This window comes from Taudactylus pleione, unplaced genomic scaffold (genome assembly GCF_031769625.1).
Source record: "Taudactylus pleione unplaced genomic scaffold, aTauple2 ptg000672l, whole genome shotgun sequence".
In the NCBI taxonomy this organism is placed as follows: domain Eukaryota; kingdom Metazoa; phylum Chordata; class Amphibia; order Anura; family Myobatrachidae; genus Taudactylus; species Taudactylus pleione.
The window spans coordinates 1,007,453-1,029,418 of NW_028285074.1; the positions used below are offsets into that span (position 1 = coordinate 1,007,453).

The 21,966-nt window shown below is 43.0% G+C and overlaps 1 protein-coding gene across 1 annotated transcript in view; it reads left to right on the top strand.

The window, feature by feature from the left end:
• The window catches only part of LOC148478190 (uncharacterized), a gene marked incomplete at its 3' end in the record, with an annotated part of 198,930 nt that overhangs the window by 142,818 nt on the left and 34,146 nt on the right, over positions 1-21,966 (top strand). The window contains exons 66-90 of the mRNA XM_088455835.1: positions 143-280; positions 2,387-2,488; positions 2,636-2,746; positions 2,920-3,076; positions 3,163-3,189; positions 4,302-4,454; positions 4,622-4,897; positions 4,997-5,114; positions 5,587-5,666; positions 5,974-6,038; positions 6,804-6,909; positions 7,611-7,651; positions 10,103-10,135; positions 10,515-10,623; positions 10,980-11,081; positions 11,237-11,283; positions 11,396-11,498; positions 12,457-12,473; positions 14,570-14,584; positions 15,306-15,320; positions 16,873-16,975; positions 17,441-17,490; positions 17,963-18,068; positions 19,157-19,252; positions 20,879-20,901. Coding sequence (XP_088311961.1) covers positions 143-280; positions 2,387-2,488; positions 2,636-2,746; positions 2,920-3,076; positions 3,163-3,189; positions 4,302-4,454; positions 4,622-4,897; positions 4,997-5,114; positions 5,587-5,666; positions 5,974-6,038; positions 6,804-6,909; positions 7,611-7,651; positions 10,103-10,135; positions 10,515-10,623; positions 10,980-11,081; positions 11,237-11,283; positions 11,396-11,498; positions 12,457-12,473; positions 14,570-14,584; positions 15,306-15,320; positions 16,873-16,975; positions 17,441-17,490; positions 17,963-18,068; positions 19,157-19,252; positions 20,879-20,901 — 2,193 coding nt within the window. The remainder of the gene's footprint in view (positions 1-142; positions 281-2,386; positions 2,489-2,635; positions 2,747-2,919; positions 3,077-3,162; positions 3,190-4,301; positions 4,455-4,621; positions 4,898-4,996; positions 5,115-5,586; positions 5,667-5,973; positions 6,039-6,803; positions 6,910-7,610; positions 7,652-10,102; positions 10,136-10,514; positions 10,624-10,979; positions 11,082-11,236; positions 11,284-11,395; positions 11,499-12,456; positions 12,474-14,569; positions 14,585-15,305; positions 15,321-16,872; positions 16,976-17,440; positions 17,491-17,962; positions 18,069-19,156; positions 19,253-20,878; positions 20,902-21,966) is intronic.

Consider the following 21,966-nt stretch of genomic DNA (forward strand, 5'->3'; position numbering starts at 1 on the left):
ATCTATCTATCTATCTATCTATCTATCTGTCTGTCTGTCTGTCTGTCTGTCTGTCTGTCTGTCTGTCTGTCATCTATCTATCTCCTTTCTCTCCTTTGTATCACTAAACAGCGCTTTGATGATGAATGCGTTTCCCTTGCAGGTACATGAGTTGGGCTCTCAAACCCAAGTGAAAATCTACCGTTCTGGATTCTACGTGGTGGCACATTTCCTGGAGGGCCTTGCTGTCTACTATGATCAGCACTTGGATGTTATTATTCAACTGGAACCATCACTGCAGGTATGGGCCGAGCACTTTGCATCATATGATATTGCCATACTAGCTCTGATTATATGCCAGTATGAAAAAAAGTTTCAGTCTTCTTCCAGGGAGCTACGATCTCACTTAGCGTAGCTTTACAGCAATATTTGTGCAGGGCCTAGGGGGGAGAGTTATCAAACCTTGGAGAGAGATAAAGTGGGGAGAGATGAAGTACTAACCAATCAGTTCCTAATTGTCATTTACAGGCTGTGTTTGAAAAATGAGTTAGGAGCTGATTGGTTGATACTTTAACTCTCTCCAAGCTTTGATAAATACCCCCTATGTGCTGATAGTCGTCTAAGAAGTTTTAAGGAAAGAACTGATGTATTCCCTCTGAAACTTTGGGGCACAACATAGCTTATTAGTTAAGAATATTTGGAGAACACGGTGCTGACAAAAGTTTCCTCTCCTAGCAGCTACTAAATAAGAGATAGTCAGTCTCCTCAATAGAACAATTTATTGTACACTAGAATAGGATAAACAATAAATAAAAATTCTCCTAGAATAAAAAATAAATGGATAAAAACCTAGCAATATTCCATATACAAATGTAAATGGCATATATAGAGTCAATAATAGACATGCATGTCAAATTTGGGAAATCTAGGAGAATTTGTATTTATTGTTTATCCTCTTCTAGTGTACAATAAATGGTGTATTTCATTTAGCGCTGCTTTAGCTAATTTATAGCTTATTAGCTGCTGTCCCTTTCCTCCTTTCAGACACCAGCTGCAGTGAGATATCATAATTATCTGATGTCACTAATCCTTTCCTTTGGGTTCCTTGGGAGTCTGGTTACTAGGAAGCCAAGCATTCAGGGTTATAGTTCTGAGTGGTCCAAGCTGGGCTTCCATTGAACAAACCCCGACTCCTAAAATCTTGACACGTCTAAGGTCACTATTATTATTATCATTAACACTTTCTTATATACGCAGCATATTCCGTTACGCTTTAGAATTGGAAGCAACAGTAATAGTACAAAACTGGGTAATAACAGACAGACATAGAGGTAGGAAGGCCCTGCTCGCAATCTTACAGTCTATAGGATACAGGGGCGCTTCAAGAGATGAGGGGGCCCGTGGTTAGTCTCTGTCCGGGGCACTCTCCTCTCTCGCTGGCGGCCGGCAGCGCACTGAGCGTAGGGCCGCACCGGTAGACTCTGGGCACTAGAGTGTGCCCATAGTCTGCAGCACATGCGCAGGTCATGGGGAAAATGGCACCGCTACCATTTATCAGATGATTTCCCTACTGCGCATGCGCAAAACACCGGAAAAATGGCCGCGGCAGTGATTTTGACTGCGCAGATATCAGTGACGTGGGACTCTGGAGGTAAGTATTAAAAATATGGGTGCAGGGTGAGGGCCCCCCCTGGACACAGTGGCCCGTGTACCCCGCACACCCTGCACCCATTATAGAGATGCCCCTGATAGGATATTTACATCAGCCTTGAGCTTTACACACATACATTCAGCAATTGTATATTATTAGACCTATCCTAGCATTTACTTTTATGTTTTGGCTGGAAGCATTGTCAGCAATGGGACACATCCCTAGTCATCAGATTGAATATTTTGCTAGATGAGAGAAATACTTTCTGAGCAAATATCTCATCAACATTTAATATTCAGGGGTCTATGTACTAAGCAGTGTTAGGAGACAGAGTGAAAAGTGATAAGGAAGTGATAAGGTGCCAGCCAATCAGCTTCCAACTGTCATCTCACAGACTGTGTTTGAAAAATGACAGTTGGGAGCTGATTGGCTGTCACCTTATCACAGACTTATCACTTTTCATTCTGTCACTTATCACTGCTTAGTACATAGACCCCTCAGTAGCAATTGCCCTACAGCTTCCAGTGCTATAAAACTGCTTTTTTAGTCTAGGCGTTTTACCTTCTAGTAAGAAGACGTAGTATATAAATAGCCAGAATCTTGTTGTGCCAGCAACAGAAGTGACATGGTCAGTGCTGGATAGAAAGAAGTCTAACATAAAGGCGAGCAGGCTGTGGCCATTTGCAATAAGCTATTTTGTTTTGAAGGAATATTTCATAAACCATGATTGACGTTTTAAATGATCTATCTATACAGGGCAAGGTTCAAGGGATGTGCGGTGATGCCGACGGAAAAACAACTGGCGAGCTTGCAATAAATAATATGGCCCAATATGCCGCTCAATACTTGGTTGGAGAGGTAAGTTACTATTTTACTCTGTTACATTACATGCCACTTAGAAATATAAATAAGTGTGTGTATAAATAAATGTGTTTGTATAAAATTGAGAATTATATACGATATACTCAAATATAAATGAATTTGTTCACATAACTTTATCCACAGTGCCCTGACAAAGACACGAATCCCTCACCTCCTTCTGAGAGCCACAAGAAGTTTGTGGACACACAATGCAATCTGCTCAGGAGTTATGACTTTGCCGAATGCCACTCTGTGGTAAGATTTCTTTCTGCGTACATCTTTGGCATTTGCGTGTACATTTATCACATGTAATCCATACATACTGCACATGCAGTGTATGACATTACCATTTGTAAGACCCTATCCAGAAAAAAATTCCCCTTTACCGTTGTGAATTGAAGATAATGAAACCTTTCTCTCGCTAAAAGGTGAATGTGGAGCATTATTACACGGCTTGCGTGGAGGAGACTGAGGCCTGCAGGGACGGAGAAAGCTGCCTGTGCTTCTGCACCGCACTTGCGGCCTACGCCCGCGCCTGCTGTAGGAAGGGTGTCACCGTTGAGTGGAGAAGCCCCGACATATGCCGTAAGCGTCTCGTTGTGAAGTCAATGTTATTGTGCGACTAAAGTTTGACTGATTAGATTATTAATCTTGTTCTTCTTCTCTTTTAGCATCACCTTGTGAATATTACAACCGAGGTAAGCCTTCTCCTTGTACAGATGTGTCCTCATACGCCTGTCCAATTCTGCGCCACATGGTGCAAGACACATGGTGTGACGCTCTGCCTCGGGTAGCAATTCATGGACTTTGTGCAATTCTTCCTTTTTACATTGTAGCCCCATACAAAGTGGGTTTTAGGGCCTGATTTAGGGCCACAGGCAGTGCCGATCGTGACGGAGCGATTTTCTGCTACTGAGCATGTGCGAAAATGCTAAAAACTCCTACAGCACGTGCGTTGCACAGAGTATACGCGCAAAACAACTGTATCGATTGAGATGCGCGGTATCAGTGATGCCTTGGAACGGTGCTGGGCAGGGAGGTAAATGGGAGGTGGCCATGGAGATTGTCTGTGTTACGGGCGCGGTGTGGGACTTTCGCACGCGTGTCGCTGTTTGCATCCACAGACGCTCAATCGTTCACTTTGGAAGCCGTACTCATGGTAATTCTGCACTCGCCATAGCGCTGGTGCAACCTTCTATGCCAGGTGTTATTAAAGTCTTGTACGAACACTGAAAGTGGGCATATTAGTCTGTGCACATTCATACGCATGGATATACATTAGGGAATGACTTTGTAGCGCCATTGGCATGAAGTCGCAGATCGGCAACCGCCAGTAGACATGACCGCATCTGCGTCCACTTTTGAATGAGGTCCTTAGTGTCCTAGGCATTTAGGATTAGTAATTTAGTCATAAGGAACTGGCATAGAGTTGCAGATTAAACACAACGTTGCACAGTGCTATCCATGGTGCGGCTCACTCGTATCGGGCCTCTGGCTGTTTTCCTGGGTTAGCATCTGAGTCGCACACAGCAGCTACAACCATTGCCAATGCCAGTATCTAGGGTACTCGTGCATTCTACTTTTGTTGCATTAGTGATGCAAATAAGATGCATATTTTGAGAGATTGTGTGTGTTGGGATGCAAGCCGGGGCTTAGTCACAATGACCATTACTTGCCGAATGGGGCTACTTGGTGCGATTTGAGGATAGGTGTATAACAGGACATGACTAGATATGATTTTTAAAAAAAAGTTACCCTTGTTAACTGACATATTGTTTGCTAACTCTTGAAAATGATTTTGGTCCTTTAGAAGCCGGAGAGGGTCCTTTCCGTCTGGTGATGATGAATGGCAAGACTTTGGTGGCCGATTATGACACTAAGGCTGTCTCTGTGGAAGGCGTTGGTCCTGGAACCCTGAGAGCTACTTTTATGGTCACTCCAAGCCTTTATGTGGACCTACTGAGTAAGTTACGTTGTCCTGTGCACACCGTCATGTCATGCTCTTGTCTCGATTTTCTCTCTCAAAAAGATGGAATCACTAGGCTACGTTATATAGTCTGTAGGGCACATTTGAAAAATATGATCGTCCCCCCGAGATTGTAATGTCTACCCTTCCTGATCTTTTTCCAGACGGCAGGAAGCTGGTCTCCCTGGAGTCTGCGGAGCACCACAACTTCTTCATTGTGCAGGACGGTGACGGAGGTTTGAGCCTGCAGAAGTGGCTGCCGAGCGTGAGCTTCCGTACACAAGCGACTTTCATTCTGAGACCGAGCCGCCTGTTAAAGGGATATGACACTCTGGAATCCTACTCAGCACGAGGAAATTATCTCTCCGTCAGAAATGATGTACTACTCATGTCCCGTGTGAAGTCAGGAAATATATTGCAGATGAGTTTCAAGTTGACCGGTATGACCTCACTGCCTAGGGTTTAACAGCCTAGCAAACATTGAGATATAGCTAAACATGTTAGGTGATGCTTACTGTAGTTTGCTAAATTTCTTTCAGAGGAGAGCTTTGGCTTACCATCATTCTCTATCTGCACCTGGAAATACAGATCTTGCGGTAGCCCTTGCATACCAACATGCCAAGATCCCCTGGGAACCAAGTGCACGCTAACCCTCAAGTAAGTGGCATGAGTAAGCGGTTGTTCTTTCATTAATGAGCAGTTGTGGAGCAGAATTTTACTACAGTACGTCAACTCTACTGCTTGTTTTGGCAAAATGAACAAAGCAAAACAAAAACATTCGGGGGCTGGTACATAATTGGTTGCAAAATGGGCATAATTCATTGTAAAAAAAAAAAAAAAAAAGCACACTGAAAAATAGCCTATATCCGCCCATATGCAGAGGCTTAAATCAAATCTCAAAATGCATACGGCTCTGCATCGGCGGAATACAGTATGAGCCTGCTTTACGCCAAGTCATTACCAGTAGATTGCACCTACGCCTGCTGTGTAGGCAGTACAAGGGATACAACCAGCTATATATATATAATTATTTTTTTTTAGATGTATACTGTATCATTACTTCACTGACTAGTGGTTGAACTTGCTTTATATTGTTATGCTACATCATTGCACCTTTTTGTTATGTCAGGGTTGAAGGCTGTTACCCCGTCTGTGCCCCAGGAATGGTCTTTGATGAAGTTACCCATCGTTGTGTGCAGTTTGAAGATTGTAAGTAGACTTTTCTGTGAGTTCCCTGCCCCTCAAAACAAAACGCTGTCAGCGGAGCTTGGATATTAAATGTTATCTTCATATAACATGTGGAGGAATAACCATTTTGCATCAGGTTTCAGTAGTGAAGCCACACACATGCATACCTTCTAACTGTGGAACGAGTGATCATTTCTGGCTGGCCTGAAGCGTGAAGAGACCTACACGACTACCTGCCTAAAATCATCTATGGTCCTTCACATCTAAAGAGATCGATTGACTTAAAGTGACCATAAAATCACTAAATCCTTGGATTTTTTTCCCCCAGGTATCACTACACCTGTTGAGCCCACCCCACCTCCCAACACAATACCAACATCTTCCCCACCTAAGGTAAAATATATCATAAGGCTCTTCCTTTACCTTTAAACCTATTATTTATTTAGACTTCCTAGTAATCCAGTTGTTGTCTTCCTGTAGGGGGAGATATTTTAGGGCTTTTATTGTGAGATGGAATTAATGATGATCAGAATAGAGCAGAGCATGCATCACTATTGGCACCGACCTGTTGATGAAATAGATAACAAATTATGCATACATACATAGGGAGAGATTTCCTACTACTGAACCTTGGATAGAGGTAAAGTGGAGAGTGATAAAGTACCAACCAATCAGCTCCTAACTCACTTTAAAGGCTGTGTTTGAAAAATGACAGTTAGGAGCTGATTGGTTGGTACATTATCTCTGTCCACTTTATCACTCTCCAAGGCTTCATACATCTCCCACAATAAATCGCATTACAAGCGAGAGGGACGTGAGGACAGGCTATGTACAGTGGATCCATGTGAAAATTAGGGAATCTGTACGACAACTGCAAAGAGACAACTGCAAAGAGACAACTGGCGGGAGTCTTGCTGCTGTTGTCCTCTAGAGCGCACTGAGGCTGCCATTGACCTATTACAACCTAGAAAATGATAGCTACAGTCTGACTGGTTGCTATGGGCAACGACTTGACTTTTTCTCTTGAGGATGGAGTATGACAGAGTTATTGATTTCATAGCAGCACGGTGTCCTGTATGTTGCGTCTGAACACGCCTAATAAAAGCACAGATTCTTTACAGCGGTGCTTATGCCATGTTGCCGCTTTGCTCCTTACAGGGACCGTGTGACGGTGTTACATGCAACAACGTGATATGCGAACCCGGCTTCATCAGGGAGGAAATACCATCAGACGATCATTGCTGTTCCCTTTACATCTGCATCAGTGAGCTATTATTACATCATGAAAGTTTTAATATATCAGTGACCCTTATGACATAAGTGTGCCTTTTCACGGCGAATCGCTGCATTATTTTGGCCTTACCAAGTCATTAATATATAATATTATTTTGTGACAAAAAAGGTTTCCCTTTGGTAACACAGAGGTCTATGTACTTAGCCTTGGAGAGAGACAAAGTGGACGGAGATAAAGTACCTTACAATCAGCTCCTAACTGTCAAATTACAGACTGACAGTTAGGAGCTGATTGGTTGGTACTTTATCTCCGTCCACTTTATCTCTCTCCACGGTTCAGTACTGTACATAGACCAGTATGTGGGAAACAAATATATGTTTGTTTTCCGGCTATTATACCTGAAATAGAACCGGGCACAGCAGGATAAAATTTCTCTCCCCCAATGATTCGTACCCAATTAAATTTTTGCCCAGCTGCCCCAATGTAACAAAAAAAAACCAAACATCCTATAATGTTACAACATCACCATCTGCCACATATTTTTATATTACGAAGGTATAATAATGGTAATAAATAAATATTAATACAGCCATGAAGCATAATTCAGGTTATGACTTCCTCTGCCTTAAATGGAACAACGATGTCTACCCCCGCCAGCTCCGCCAGCCTTCTGCATCAGACATTATATTTAATGAATGGGAGGGTAATTATATATTGTACTTTGTTTTTAGAAACACCATTCCCACCAACAACACTTCCACAGGAATCACCGGTGAGTATACGCAGTACTTATTACATTGTGGATTTATGGGGAGACACCTATGTCTAATAAGAACCATATGTTAAATTGATTAAACTTAGAATTAAATGTTTTTTTTATTTATTTTATATGTAGGTGCCTCTTGGTGGGGGAGGCACAGCAGGCGCCCCTGTATCAGAGCCTCATTAGGCTGCTGACCAGATGGGGCTGCCCATAGGGCTGAATGATTCCCTTTTTGTTTGACACTATGGGAGTAAATTTACTGTTTAGAAGTAGAGATGTTGCCCATAGCAACCAATCAGATTCTACTTAACATTTAGCTAGCACCCTCGAGGAGAAAATAGCTAGAATCTGATTGGTTGCTATGGGCAACAACTCCACTTCTAAAAACTCTCACCATAGTAAATTTACCCCTATGACTTTTTTTTTCTGCTTCTAGTGGGAAAGAAGGGAAGTCAGGTGTCCTGAATGGTGGGGAGTAAGGTTGGGGCTGGAACCGGCTCCAACATAGAGATGGCAGAGCCAGCAGTGATGTGACGAGGGGGCTTGTCAGTCAATATGGAGGGGTAGGGGTGATCAATAATTTTGCGCCCCTAAATCAGCCCCTGTGTCTACTGGGGCTGCTTCTAAGTTGGACCCAGCTCCTATCACGGCCACAACTGGGTAGTTTTAGTGTTCCGTGCATTCGCAGATGCGCATTTACGCTATTTTTGAGTATCACCAGGCGTTTCTGAGACAGACAGACCTTGACTGGATCTCTCTTTGGGGACATGTATCAAGCCTTGGAGAGAGAGTACTAGTTGCCAAAAGCAACCAATCAGCTTCTAACTGTCATTTCAAAGACTGTGCTAGAGAAATGACAGCTAGAAGCTGATTGGTTGGTTTTGGAAACTTCTCCAGTCAGTCTCTCTTTCCAAAGTTTGATACATCTCCCCTATAATGTGATACGGGTGTTTCTGAGCGGTAACTGGGTAGCAATGCTGTGGATGCCCGCAACAGATCATGGAAGTGTCATGGGCATGTAGCTAGATTCAGTTTCTATTCTGAGTTTTACATATGGGTTAGGGGAGCCTGTTTCTGAGGCTTCTATTGCACCCATCATGGGGCTGATGCGAGTGCCGATAATAATTATGATGGCTATGACATTGGGCGTAGAAGCTTCTCGCTTGAAGCTGTAGGGATTCTCGCATTATCACTATGGAAACCCGCATTATAATTTGCCTCTTCCCGCAAAAACACCCGACTCCGTGTCAGACAAAATATGCATCCCAGGTCTGTGCAGTAGGCAACCAGATGGTAATGCTGGGTACACACTGACAGATATATTGGCTGATCAATTGATCGGCCAATATATCTGCTGCCCGTTGGCCAGTGTGTACCCGCGATATGTCAGTGAATGTCGTCGTTCACCGACAAATCGCATTGGCTGTGCTGCACTGCCGATGGACAGATATGTCTGCAGACATATCTGTCCATCGACAGGTGTGTATGGGTGGTCTGCAGACCGCCCGTACACGCACAGCGGCAGCCGCGGGGAGGGGAGCGGGACACGCCCCCTGCCTGCCAGGACACGCCCCCGTCACGCCCCCCTGGTTGCCGGGACCCACAGCCAGACACAGATGATGGCCGTTCAGTTTGTATGAACTGCAGATATATCTGTATAGTGTGTACCCACTTTAAAAGTAACTTTCAGCAGTCTTTTCTCAGTCTGCTATCCTCAGCTCCTGATACAATACCTATTATCATAAAGACAGCATTAATACCTCTTTCAAACATAAGCCAATAACCCAGGTTTTTGCATGTGAACGTGCATCGAACCGGGTCTGGCATATGTATGAAAGGTCTGCCCAGGGTTGGCAGTCCCGGGTCCGCGACTATGGTTGCTATCAGGGTTTTCCCTGGGATTTGCAACCCGGTTTGATGACCCAGCTCATGTGTGAAAGGCGCGACCCAGGTCTTGATGACTCGGTTCACCCCTGAAAGAAATTGATTGGCCGGAGACAGTAGCGTGTGGAGATGACATCATCTCCAAGCACCCGCTGAATGCCAGAAGTCCCTGGTCACTGGTAGACCCAGGTCTGGTGTGAACGATGACGGGTCATCACCCATGTGTGAAAAGGGGTTACCCCAGCTTCAACCCGTGCTCAGTGTCCCGGGTCAGAGCCGGGTTGAAGCTGGGATTTTATGTCTGAAAGGGGTATAATAGAAGTATAGAACATTTAATAAAATAATCATTGAAAGCTATAGACTTCTAGTACCAGACTGTGACTATATGGGATTAAAAGGAACAAGTGGATGTCCTTATAATATAAAACATAACAAAGTAAATTAAATTGTCATACACTGTCTATAATTCAGCTGCCATCATTATCTGTCTGACTTTGCCGTCCTTGTGGGTTAGATACAGTACTTCCTATACTTTATTTTGCATTATTTATAATAGACTATTATCTTCATTTTCAGGTTACTTTCCCCCCGACCACTGCACCACCTCCTGTAAGTTATAAAGTCCTACTAGCATGCAGTATTAGTTTACAGACAGAGAGTTATAATGTAAATGAATATATATTAGAATAAATTTTTAAAGCCAATTTTGTACTTCTTCAGCAGTAGTAGTAACCAGCTTGGCATTTGCAGGTCATGGATGTTTGTGGCACAGTGTATGGGGCAGCAATGTGTAGGCTGCATGTGATCACTGATGTGTGTAGATTGCAGAGAGGGAGTGTAGATTATCTGATAGCACTGAGTACTGTAAGCGGTATTGTAGAACATACAGTAACAAAGTAAATTAAATTGTCATATACTGCCTATAATTCAGCTGCCATCATTGTTATTTGTCATTAATACCTTATTATTCTCTGTGTGTAAATGACAGAACCCATGTCTGAATGTGTATTGCCAACCACCCCCGATATGTACTAAGCAGGGTGCTGTCCTGGTGGAAATAGAATGGGCAGAAAAATGCTGTGTACCCTATGAGTGCCGTAAGTCCTTTTACACCTAAGCATTAAAATAGGGCAGATTCAATCCTAAGCAATGGCCGCAAAGTGTCGCCGTAACATTCACTGAAGGCACTTCGCCGTCTGTGACATCACTAAGTTTCCTTCACACCCTATAGTGATGCGCAGGAAAGTTAATAACGTAGGGGTTCCGTATCCCACCATAACATGCCAAGCCAATACATCACGGTGGCACATAGCTGAGCATTGAATCTACCCCCAAATCTGCTGCTATAACCTGTAAATAGTTGCTTCTGCATTACTAATGTAGGAGGTAAAAATGTATATATTAATCATTGCGTAATTGATTTTTTTTTGTATGTGTGTGTGTTTGTTTTTAGAATGCCAAATTCCTTGCAGCCCCCCTCCGAATTGTATTGATGGCAGCCCACCAGTGAGAATCGGAGACCCTGACCTTGAATGCTGCCCCGACTATGAATGCCGTAAGTGTCCATTTAATAAGAGATTTGTTGGCGTTACACCTTGGTCCCCATGGACATCTGGGTATATTAAAAGTTGTCAAATCTAGAAGACAATGTCAGACAATCTTACAATATCATTGCTCAATCATCTCTTGTCTGTGTTTTATTTATGATAGACATTGCACCACCGACCGATACCCCAACAATACCACCAACCCAGGAGGTACACAAATACAATATAAGAATCATTGACTACTACAAGTATAACTCATAATAACAATACAACATAATGTTATCTGCCCTCATATACTGTATTACGTATTTTTCTACAATAGGTTTTATGCCAGGGTATTGTCTGTTCTAAAACCATTTGTGCAGAAAATGAGATATTGGTGCAAATCCCTACAGATGATCCCTGCTGTACTAAGGAAGACTGCGGTAAGTACATTTTGTTCAACTTCAACCCACCGCTGTTTCCAGTACCAAACATAGCATTGGGGAAGGCAACCTAGTTGGCTGCTAATCTTGTTTTATGTTATATAATAGAATTATAATAGTGCACAAGTGTATATAATAGTGCACAAGTGATTAAAAAAAACGAATGGATATTTTGTATGGGATGTTGTCGGCATCCTGGTGGTCGGGATGCTGGCGCTTAGAATGCCGACACCGAAATCCCAACACCAGTCAGAATCCCCGCGCCAGGATCCCGATCGCTGTCATCCCAACGGTAAGTATTGGGGTTAAGGGGAGGGTTAGGTTTAAGCTGCTTTAGGGTTAGGCTGCAGGGTGGGAGGGTTAGGTTTAGGGGTAGGGTTAGGGTACTCACTAGTAGCAGTCGGCATTCTAACGCCAGATCGTGAGCGCAGGCATCTCGTGTATGTCTGAATGTTACAATGCTAAAGCTGGGTCCACACTACAGTACACAATATATTGGCCAATCTGATGAATTGTCCGGTCTCATCTTCCCATCTGATGTGCTGCATGTCAGTTGGGTCGATGCGACATACCATGCGGTAACATTACCTATGTAACGACATATTGTGTCATCGTATGGCAGATTGTGACGTGGGTACACGGACGCAATACATCGTTACATCGTATCACTAGATTGGCGGGTCCTCCAGGTGTGTATCCACCCAGCTTAAGTACGCACATTTATATTACTATATCTTCAAGTTCTAAAAATAGATATGGAAATTCTATGCTGAACTGTAAGGCGCGGCTATCACAACCAATCAGGAGGCAGCTCATGGGCTGACGTTTACATCGTACACTCCCTTTACCCCTAATATCTGATAAGGCCCTATGACAGCACAGCATATGCTGTAGTTAATTACATATTTATTCAAAATGTTTGAATTAACGGGTTTTTTTCTCTCCATTTTTTCTTCAGTTCCCAGGGGTACTCAAGTAAGTTCAGTTATTACATACTATTATTATTAATAATAATAATAATAATTATAATAATACTTTTATCACAGAGACTGCTTCATTTAATATTTCTCGCAGTCTTTGTATAGGTTATCATGTATGTATTTGTTTATTTTATCTTGTTTGTGCTTCATGAACTGTAGAGATTAAAGGTGCGTACACACTGGGCGATAAAGTGGACGACGGAACAATATCGTTATCGTTCAGTCGTTCACTATATCGTCCATTTTTTAACACCAAAACAATGAACGATAACGACGATGTGCGTTCCCGCGGGTTGTTAGTCATTGTCGTTCATCGAGCAAACATGCAGGCCAACCTGACGATATCGTCAGGTTGCTGCATGTTGGGGAATGGGGGAGAGAGCCCGGCGCTGAACGATGTCGTTAATGATATCGTTCAGCGGGTGTGCTCAATTTCATGAACGACATTGAGCACACCCTGCCGGGGACACACTAGACGATATCGCTCAGGGAGCATATCGTCTAGTGTGTACGCTCCTTAACTGAAGACCTTTCTCTTAAAAGCCAAGTTTTATGCTGATGCGCCCGCAGTTGCAATCTCTTATGGATCGCAGTTGCTAAAATATTCTAATGCCTTCCAAACCATAGCCTAGTATAGGGACGCCCACTGCTGCCTTCTCTTATCCAACCAACGACGTGCAACAGCACAAGCATTAGTAACATAGACGCAGATGAGCAGTCACGCAGCACGTAAGACAAGTCTGACCAGCCTCATACACTGCAGCTTCCCCGGCATGCACAGAGCTCTCATGCTGCGAAGGAGATCACAATAGCTTAGTTATGCACGCCCATTAAACGGTGTTAAACTGTCCCGACACGTCTGCGTTTGCCTAACCACTCCCAGTTACTTCCCCCAATCACTGGCTAAAGCTGGCCACACACTATACCAACTTTCATCCAACCATACAACTAGTTGATTGGTTGGAATGAAAACCTGGTAACGTATGGGAGTAACTGATGATCAGTTTTTAGTTCCTAAATGCCAGAAAACAGATGAAAATGGTCGGTCAGACAAGTTTGTTAAATGTTTGATTTAAACAATTTGTTCTAACAACAGTTTTTGTCCATTTTCCGGCGTTTGAAAGCAAATTGCTGATTGTCATTTGCTTTCATCCCTTACCAGATTTTCATTCCAACCAATCAACTAGTTGGCTGGTTGGATGTAAGTTGGTCTAGTGTGTGGCTAGCTTAACTGTCACTCGCTTTGCAAATGAATCCCTTGTGCGAGCGTGATCACAATCACAGCACGTGCGCAATGCGCCATTCAAGTATTCGCAATTGCAAACAATCGCTCATTCTGCATAAATATAAGTATTGCATACATCTCGGATTAAGGAGCTCATTCAGACCCACTCGCTAAGATGCGTTCGCACGCAGCCAGCCAATTGTTTGCATTCTGCGCATGCATGTATACGCATCGCAATGCGCGCGTGTGAACTAGTGCGAGAGATGGGGAAGCGTTCGCTCGCTACGCATAGACAGCCTGGCTGAATGAGTGACAGGAGAAGCCGTTTGTGGGTGGTGACAGTGGGTGGGCGCTAAAAATAGGGGAGTGGAGGTGCGAACGCAGGCGTGCCTGAGCATCTTAACGCCGTTTTAGATGCATGCATAATTAAGAGACAGCGTCATAGTACACGCCACTTGGCTGAAATCTACACTGAAACGCTCGCAGTGTTTGCAGCAGGGTATGGTCACCAACAAGTGCTGCGATCGCATCCGATGGTACTTGATGTTACCGATGGTTGCATACACTTCCTTGACATGACGTGTGCAAGTGGGCGCCTTAAGACAGGCTGGTGGGCGTCTGCGTACACAATGCGATCGCATGCTAAGACATAGTGGGCGTACTAATGCCTTGCCGTGCGATTGCCTGCCTTGCTGAATTTGCATACGCATGTAGCGAGCGAACGCATCTAGCGAGCAGGACTGATTCGAGCCCTAAGGCCCAAAGTCTCTGATGGCTAATACATGCTGGAATTTATTTGATGTGTTTGGTTTTATACAGTGATTTTAACTTTTATGTACTTTATATTTCCCTTTTTTTTTTCCCAGCCACCACCTGTCACGGTACGTAACGTTCTCACTGAGCCTCATAAAATAATACAATGATAAGATGAATGAGACTGTGGTCAGTTTAGTATTTATCATATAGGTCACGTCTGGTGTTGCAGTGTTCTTGGGGCGACAGTATAGGACAATTTAAATTATTATGTTCCGTTTGTCGCCGGATTTAATGAACTTGGCCAAACAAGAACAGGGCTGGAAACAGTTTTATCTCAGCAATAATAAAACATTCAATTCCACTGACAGTACAGTATTTGGGCAGCACCTTAGAGACCCAATTTTGCTATGAATAAAATAAGAATTTATAGACTAAACTTTTACAAAATAATGAAAGGCATAAAAATAAAAAATAAACATAAATCATCCTTAAAATGAACAGCAAAATTAAATATATATATATATAATATCAATTAGTGCAAAAGTAGCTTGATATAATAAATCTTATGTTAGATATGGCGGCTATAACAGCGAACAATGATGCTTGCGCTTTATGGATGGAAGTCTTTAGGAGTTCGGAGTTCTGAGTGATAACTCCACCAAACACAACTCCCATATAGAACTCTATAATATTCAGGAGACAGCAATCCCCATCACCAATGAATTAAGGAAAGCCCCAAATATAATAATGCAACTCGGCACCACAGGAACAGAAAATAATAATTTTTTTTTTGTGACATTGGATTTACACTTTAATAATGATTTTTTTCTTTTATTCTTTTTACAGACACCAGCTCCTCAGGTATGTAACGTTGTAACTAATCCCTATAAAATAATGTAATAAACGTAATCAACCATAAATCGTATAACGCATCAAACATTATATTGCACTGGAGACATCTAATAAGTGTGAAACATTTGTATGCAAGATATATATTTCTCTTCATATTTCTCTCTCTACCATAGGCCAAAATAAGTTCTGTACATTTTCCATTTATCAGTATTTCTGCACATAAGGGGAGACATACTAAGCTCTGTAAAGTGATAACTCGAAGAGTGATAAATCAGCAACCAATCAGCTCCTAACAGTCCTGTTACAGGCTGTGTTTGAAAAATGATAGTTAGGAGCTGATTGGTTGGTACTTTATCTCTCTTAAATGTATCACTTTCAAGAGCTTAGTACATCTGCCCCTGAGAGGAACGTATTCTGAGTCTCGTGCTAAGTGGCTATACACTAGGGGGGTCATTCAGACCCGGACGTTAGCGCCGATGCGCTCGGACCGGGTCGATGGCCCCCCACAGAGCATGCGCACGACGGCGCCGGTGCATGCGTGAGACCCGCTACGACCGACAGCGCTGGTCGTAGCGGGTCTCGATCCAAAGAGGGCGAGCTGTCGATGTTGATTGACTGATCACTAGTGATGTCAGTGGAGAGCTTCCGGCTCAGACAGAGCCAGAAGCTCTCCGGGGCTTACGACAAGGGAGACCCTACCCTAGGGTCTCGTCGTAAGCCCCGATGGTCGCGATGGTCTCTGACCATCGCGACCATCACAGGAGCGGTCGTTAGAGCTGTGGGTGTTAACCCACAGCCTAACGACCGCAACAGAGGCGGGCGGTCAGGATGCAAGTGGCCGCCCAGTTTCTGAGCGACCGCTTGCATCCTCCGACCGCCTCTGAATGAGGCCCTAGGTGTGGGGAAGCCGCGGTAGCCTGACTTTCCACCTTATGCTAATGATTTCATCTGTAGGGCCAATCCGGGAGTTTGTGCATGTGCAAGCGTAAACCCGCGCCTGCCATAGATTCTGCACCGGCAGGCGCAGCCGGCATCGTTAATATCAGCACTTGCACCAGCCCCATTGCTAGGTGCGAGAGATCCAGAAACAGGCTTCCTTTCCTTGTGCGCACGGCTCAGAACCACCCAGAGCTTTTATCACATGCCAACCCCACACCCATGATACTCTTACAAGCTAGGGTGGGTCTGTGCAATCCCAAAGTTGCCCCCCAGTCGCTACTCTGAAACGACCATATTCCCGGTAAGACAGATACGTCCGAATTCCACCCCAACTCGGAACAGCACGGAGATACATAAAGATCCATAAATTTGCATCTGCACATGCACTGTGTGTGAATGGTGGACTGGGATAACCAACACACCGGCAAAGGAAACCAGTAAGACTCATTTATCTGGTGGTCCCTGGTCATTGCTAGCCTGGAACTCTGACTTCTCTGTTATAAATTTGGGATAATGTTCATCATGGGAAACGTACGTCAGCTTCCACAGATTGCTCATTTATGGTGGTGAATGGTAAGTTACTTATATCTTCATTTATGTCTCTCTCTCTTCATTTCTGCAGCCATGTCAAGATGTCACCTGTGATGACGTGGAATGCAATCCTGGCCAAAAGCTCATTATCAGAGTGAACCCAGTGGATCCTTGCTGTGCCTTGAAGGAATGCGGTACGTAGGAGGCATTGCGTTAGTCATTGGCAGAGGTTCTCATCCTTACATAGTCAGGAGTCAGGTTAAATCTATGTATCGATGGTGTAACTCCCAGGTTTATATTGAGTTGTCCACTTCTGTATCTGCTCCTCTGATATAGCAGATGGGACACTCAACTTTCTTGGAGCTAGGAGCTGAATTGTGCACGGGGCCTGCATGTGCCCAGTCCTTGATGGTCTGGCTTCAGCTTCAATTATGGAGGGATATGGAGGAGGGGGTATCTCCTGACAGTGGGCAACCTCAATTAAAATACAACCGATAAGTGTATTACTTATTAGGAAACAACTGGTTGGAAAAGAGGACCATGGGTACCAAACAAGCAATGCATGGCTTCCGACATGTTGGGTCAAGGAAGAAGCCAGAATAATTATTATTATTATTACTAATAATATTATTATTATTATTATCATCTTTTATTTACAGAGGATAATGTAATACCAACACCAACTCCTGTATGGACCCCCCCGGGCTCTGTAAGTATCATTTTGATCTGCATTGCTTCTTCTACAGTATTTGTTACATATATTTCTAACTTACTTAACTGTATATTAGATATATTTCTAACTTACTTAACTGTATATTAGATATATTTTCAGATACCATTTAGTTCCTAACCATTTCAGCTCTTTATCTGCCCGTGTGCAGACTCCTTGTGCCCCTCCCCCACCTCCATCGCAAGCGCAGTTGCCGAGGTTGCTGGGTCCTGTATGGGTGCAAGGTGTGGGCCCCCCTGGACCCGGGGGCCCGTCTGTCCTGCACCCATTAGGGATACACCCAGGGGTGTGCTGTGTGACATATACCTTCTTTTTGTGTGGACTACACATTTGAACCTATGTTGCACATAAAGACTGGATTTAGGTATAGTAAAGTTGGCTTATGCTGTACAGTAGTTGTAATAAAACAGATAAATAACCATTTTTCTATTTTCTTTTTCTTTTTTTGCAGGAAGAGTGTGAAGACGCTGATTGCAAAGATATTACATGCCCCATGTCAGATTCTATGAAAGTCGAGGTTGAAGGAAGCGATCCTTGTTGTCCTACTTATGATTGTGGTAAGGCACTGCCGACCTAGAACATGCAGTTTGGCAATAGAGTATTCATTGTTGGTAGAGGTAACATTAGGGTTCCAGTGAACTCCCTAACAGTTTATCCCGAGCATTGTCCCCATGCTGCCTACGTTAACCATAGTATTAGTAACCAAAATGCAATAACAATAATACAATACAGACACATACAACAGTACTGGCACTGCAAAATCATGTCACATTTTATTGACCAAATGATTAATTAAATTGGTGGAGGCATTAACAACCACACAATCAAATATTGGTGTCCAACTCTCCCAGTAAGAGAACCCACCTGTGTAGCCGAATAGGGTAGCTGGAAGGGGAACTGGGACAAAGAGAGGCAGTTGAACTGTCTAGCAGCAATAAATATCCAAATCTCCTCCCCTTAAACGATCCTATAGGGTGGGAAAATCCATCATGGAAATGCAAAGGGGGAAATGTACTACAGTGTATTGCCTTGGAGAGAGATAAAGTGGTAGAGAGATAAAGTACCAACCAATCAGCTCCCGTCATTTTTTACACAGCCTGTGAGCTGATTGGTTGGTACTTTATCTCTCTCCAAAGTTTAGTACATCTCCCCCAAAATCTTAAAAGGGAAACGTCACCAGCACATTCAAGGGGGCAATGCACAGCAAACACCTCATGGTTTATCTCCCTTCATGTTGGGGAGGTAACGTGTGCAGAGAGAGTGAGATTTGGGAGGGATGTGTCCTAGGTCAAATAGAAATTATAGTGAAAGAATAAAGCTATCCAGCATTTGTGGGCTATATGCAAAGGCAGACGTTATTTACCGTGCATGCAAAATATATAGATGTAGTTGCCCCCCCCCCGAGATAAAGTTCCAACCAATCAGCTCCAAACTGTCATTTTTCAAAGACAGCCTGTAATGTAGTAGTTAGGAGCTGATTGGTTGGTACTTTATCTCTTTCCACTTTATCTCTTTCCACTCTCTCTAAGCCTTGATACATCTCCCCCAAAGTTACTGTACTTGCTTTTGCAGGGAGATGCTTTTACGTGAGTGGGGCTTGTACGGCTTTGTGTCATGCATATGAGGATTGTCTGTTATATTTCAGAATGTGGATTATGCGGCCCAAAACCATACTGTAATGGAGATCAGCCGAAAATGACCATTGATCCAGAAACACAATGTTGTCCAGTATATACTTGCCGTTAGTATTTTTATTATTATTATTATTATTACTATTATTATCATTGATTTGTAAAGTGCCACAGAGCTCCACAGTACCAGAGAGTGAGAAAAACAGGATATACAAGGTAGTCAAAGTAAATGGAGACATACAAACAAAGAGCAATGCCCATGAGATAGCTTACACAGTAACTGGAGCATAGCATAGTGAGTGTGGCTCAGGGCAGATTAGAAACAGGTGAGAAGTTACTCTAATGTGGGTAGTACAGGCTGAAGCAGGGAAAGCTCTAAAGGTGCCCAATCACTAGTAGATCAGGGAAAGACGGTGCGATTACGACATCGTAATCATACCGTCGTCCACTAGGGGGTGCAGTGCCTACACTGAATGATTGATCATTCAGTGTAGGCACATTATTCATCCCAGAACATGGCCAATCTGCCTTTATCGGCAGATTGACTTGCATGTTCGGCCGATGATTGATGTCGGAAACGACCAGCGGGAGCGCGCATCGCTGGTCGTTTCCGACATTTGGATGCACGATTTGTGCACAATTTGCGGCCAATTACTGAGCGATTGTACGATTACGATGTCGTCATCGTGCAATCGTACAGTGTAATTGGCTAGTGGATGGGCACCTTAAGGAAGAGTTTTCAGGGAGTGTTTAAAGACTTGAAGGCTGTTGGAGTCTGGCTGGTTGTGGTGAGGAATTCTATCAGTCATTGGCAGCATGAGAGAAGTCTAGTTACAGATGTCAACATTGCAGAATCACTTTTGGGGCTCTGAGAACAACCAAGTCCCTGGCTCGGGCCAGCTGTCAGCTCGGAACTCAGATTTAGTAAGCGAATCTGGGGTTTTGCATGTAAGCAGCTCCAAAGCAACACGATTTTAGCCATTTTTTATCAATTTTAAAGTAATCCAAAACCGAATCCAAACTAAAACACTTGAGGATGGTTTTGCCAAAACACGAGGGTGCACGCACATCTCTAGTTTCACCCCTGGGATCTGCCACCTTTTCCCGTCATAAGCTGGATCTTTATAGCATCTGGGGCTGTGCATATGAGTGACCTATTTTACATGCTCCTCTGCACTAATCTCAATGTGTATAAAGTTATAAACTGTTGTGTTTAATTGTGTTGAATTCCATTTCTATGAAACACATTTTCTATGAAGTGACACTTTTTTTTTTTTTTTTTACCATTTACTAGTTTATTTTAGTTGTTTTTATTTCATACAGTTGGTTCTGGCGTGACGTATGAAAATGTATTATTCATAGCTTAAAGGAAACTAAATTTTTTGGCTTGAATTAACTTTGGTGCCGTATATCTAAAACCCATAGATGGCGCTAAGTCCCCTGTAGTATAATAATAATATTTTCAGTACAGCAAAACCTCTTTTCATACTAACTAACTATAGCGTAACTCCGCCAAAAAGTTACCGAGCTCATTATGAAAATGTCAGTCACCTAGTTACAAGTATAACATTGCAAGTATTTTCACCTTCATCAGCTGAATATAAACCCATTAATATTTGTAGCCATACAAACGACACTGCCCCTTTATTGCAATTGTTAAATGTATCAAATTATAACAATCTGTCTATAATTTATATAATTTACTAATACTTACTTTATTTGCATTTTTTTTACAGCTGAAAACAGTAAACCTCCAACTGTAAGTTAATATTCTATAACTATTTTGTGCAACGAGTTATGAACATTATAAAGTGTACCCAGACCTACACATAGCAAGACAACACTTGTGCACTGAAGCAACATTCAGCCTATATTGGTCCACAAGGTGCTAGTTCCTTCCTACTGAATTGATAGGGTACTTTCTCATGACTATTGTGAGCTGTGTAACAATAACATTATAAGTATATAAGTAACATTACTGTAGGTGATTATTAGTTCTCTCAATAATTTGCATTGAGTAGTTTAACCTATTCTTGCTAGTATATTATTCTGTGGTCTTTACTGTGTAAGGGGGAGATGTATTGAGTCTTGGAAAGAGATAAAGTGGAGTTGCCCAAAGCAGCCAATCAGCTTCTACCTGTGAATTATCTAGCATGGTCTTTGAAATGACAGTTAGAAGCTGATTGGTTGCTTTGTACAACTCTCTCCAAGGCTTGATACATCTCACCTTATAGTCTGCGGAGAACCGTTAGTCAGAGGTCAAACTTATTCATAGGCACTAGTACATTATGTACTTACAGTATTTACTCATACCAAATGAGTCCTACATTTTGGGGGCTCTCCCGGACATTGTAGAGAGTAGACCAATCTTGTTTGTGTCGCTCATTTGAGTGAAGTGGGGATTCGGCTGTTTAAATGATGCAAAACGCATTGAAGCGTAGGTTTGAACTGCGCAATAGTGTGGTCAGAGCAACGATAATGCAAATCTAGCCCCCCATTCCTTCCCCTCCCTCCCAGCACCTCAGAGAGTGTTTCTTTAATATTGGCAAGTACGGTACATCACTAATGTAATGCATGTTAGTGCTCTATCACCACTCCACCCCAGCTTTGTAATGGTAATAAACACTGATTAAACATCTCCATTGCAAGACCTGATAGTAGTTTTATTTGAGGGTAAGAGTAACCTGTGGCTGATGCATAAGCAGCTACTAAGTCCCGTGTGGGCTTTCAACTGCTGTTTGGCACAAGATCCATGTGTCGGCCAAAGTGTATTCTCATTTGAGCAGGACAGGGGCTCACAATACAATAGACTGACACCTCCAGG